At 50.4% G+C, this 2,475-nt stretch overlaps 1 protein-coding gene across 2 annotated transcripts in view; it reads right to left on the bottom strand.

Moving 5' to 3' along the window:
* The window catches only part of Rps6kl1 (ribosomal protein S6 kinase-like 1), a 17,595-nt gene that overhangs the window by 13,310 nt on the left and 1,810 nt on the right, over positions 1-2,475 (bottom strand). For both annotated transcript variants that reach the window (XM_013014332.1, XM_013014340.1), the window contains exon 2: positions 1,700-1,983. In XM_013014332.1, coding sequence (XP_012869786.1) covers positions 1,700-1,964 — 265 coding nt within the window. In that variant the 5' untranslated portion in view covers positions 1,965-1,983. The remainder of the gene's footprint in view (positions 1-1,699; positions 1,984-2,475) is intronic.

Genomic DNA, 2,475 nt, shown 5'->3' with positions numbered 1-2,475 from the left:
CACTTCTGGCTTTTTCTGCTTATGTGGTGCTGAGGAATCGAACCCAGGGCTTCATGCATGCAAGGCAAGCACTCTACCACTGAGCCACCTTCCCAGTCCTATTGCTCCTATTTCTAAGGTTGCTTCAGCAGATTCTGCCCCCTGTCTTGCTCTGGGGTAGAAAACAAGCAGGAGAGGAAAAGAAGGCAGAAGGATGCTCGGAACCACAGCTACCCCTCAGCCTACTGCACCGTGTAAAGCTGGCGCCACATCTGCCCTCAACCCCTGGAAAGACGCAGGGCATGGATTTCCACAGCCTTTTGTTTTTTTTTCATAAGATAGAGATGGAAGTTTCTGGAGAGTACAGTTTTCTTTATCTCTGATGCCCAGAATGACAAAAGCCAGGACAAAGGAATGCATAGGACAGTCCTGAAGCCCCTGGTTTGTGGGGTCTCTTCTGCAGGAGCATAGAAATGGGGAGTCAGGGTGAGTGACTTCTACCCACGGCCTGGCCATGAGGCCTTCAGGGGGTTAAATTGGCCGTAGCACCAGCCACTGCCTGGACATGGAAATGCCTCATTCTTCCCTGACAACCTTGAGCTGCTTTCCCTGGAACTCTCCCCGGCCCTCCACTGGACAATGCATGGCTGTTCCTCGTCATTCATATTAGTTTGCTCTTCTAGAAAATGTCCCAGGCTGACCCAGTTTGGCCTCAGTTTCTCTCTTTGCTCCTTGTATGTCTACTTCACTGTCCTTCCATCTGGGACTATAATTACACATTACCTGCTCATCAGTCAGCCATCTCCCTGGAGCTGAGAGCAGGTTCGCAGAGGATGGTCATCCAGCCCAGCTCCAGGGCACCGAGCATACCCCAAGTGAGCAGAGGCAAAACTCCAACCCAGCTGTGCCCCCTGCTAGCTACAGAGCCATGGCAGGCTCTTCAACAGCCCCATGCCCCATTTTCTCATAGACAATGAATATCAAAAATAGTTCCTGGCCAGCACAGTGTGCTCTTGCAGTTCCAGCGACTCAGGTCACAAGGCTGAGGTGGGAGGATCACTTGAACCCAGGATTTTGAGACCAGTCTGACAGTCTGAGCAAGAGAATCCCATCTCAAAAAAAAAAAGAATGGAAGAAAGATTGTTTTTATATACATGTAATTAGTGCACACTTTTTTTTTTTTTTAGTAATTCAGGACCCTATATGGTAGTTTATGCCTGTAATCCCAGCTACTCAAGAGATGAAGATCTGGAGGATCACGATTTGAGGCCATCCTGGGTAAAAAGCTGACAAGAGCCCATTTCAACCCCATTTCAATGAACAAACTGGGTGTGGCAGTATGTTTTTGTATCGCCAACTACACGGGAGGCATAGGTTGATCATAGTCTGAGGCTAACCCAGACAAAAGCTTGAGTTCTTATCTGAAAAATAACTAAAAGCAAAACTGACTGGGAGCGTAGCTCAAGTGGTAGAGCACTTGACTAGCAAGCTCAAGGCCCTGACTTGAAACCCAATTACCACTTAAATAAATAAATAATAAATCTAGTAATTTCTATTGCAGTGATGCTCCAATGAGTCAATATAGGCAAGGCCCTAATAATAGATAGCAGATGCTAGTTTTTATTTTTGCCCTATGTGGAGGCCCAGTCATTCCTACCCTGACTCTTCTCTCCGCCCCCCCCCACCCCCACCTCCATGTTCCTGCCTGGCCCAGTCCTACCATGCACACCCCGGAGAAGCACATCCACACCATTCTGGTAATGGTTGAAGGCAGCCTCGTAGTCCTCACTAACATCACGCTCCAGGGCCAGGCGGATCTGTGTGGCAGCATCCACCAGGTAGTCACGCTTGGTCATGTCAGGTGTCCCCGTGGCTACCTGCTTGCGGATCTGTTCCAGGTACACAGAAGTCTGGGATCTTGCTCGTGAACAGGGCTCAGCCTCCAGGCTGGGGCCAGGCAGGCATTCACAGGCCACCAGGCTCATTTCTGCCGTGAGCTGGAATCTGTAATGAACCAATGCATGAGGGCTCAATGTTCCTATTTACACCCTGCTTTCCTCCATTGGATACTGGGAAGATGAATATTCTCTTCTGAGAAGTGGAAGATCGGAGCTATGGTAGGTAAGGTAGCTAAGGTCCCTTCATAAGCCAGATCCTTCCTAAGTCGTGGAAACAATAAAATCACAGCTTGGGCTCTGTTTTCCTTACCTTTCAAATTCAGTTCCTCGAGTATCTGTGTTGAGTTTTGGAATGAGTTGGAGAAATCTGTGATCCAGAGTTGCCTTCAAATGGCCTTCAAAGATCAAGCCTGCTGTCTAGTGCACCTTGAACACACTCTGCTCCAAAGCTGCTGCCCACACTGGCCCCTGCCCCTGCCCGCACTGGCCCCTGCCCCTGCCCACACTGGCCCCTGCCCCTGCCCACACTGGCCCCTGCCCCTGCCCACACTGGCCCCTGCCCCTGCCCACACTGGCCCCTGCCCCTGCCCACACTGGC

This window comes from Dipodomys ordii, unplaced genomic scaffold, assembly GCF_000151885.1.
Source record: "Dipodomys ordii isolate 6190 unplaced genomic scaffold, Dord_2.0 Scaffold2, whole genome shotgun sequence".
Classification (NCBI taxonomy): domain Eukaryota; kingdom Metazoa; phylum Chordata; class Mammalia; order Rodentia; family Heteromyidae; genus Dipodomys; species Dipodomys ordii.
The sequence above is the reverse complement of the archived record's forward strand: the minus strand, read 5'-3'. Positions and strand labels throughout refer to the sequence as shown.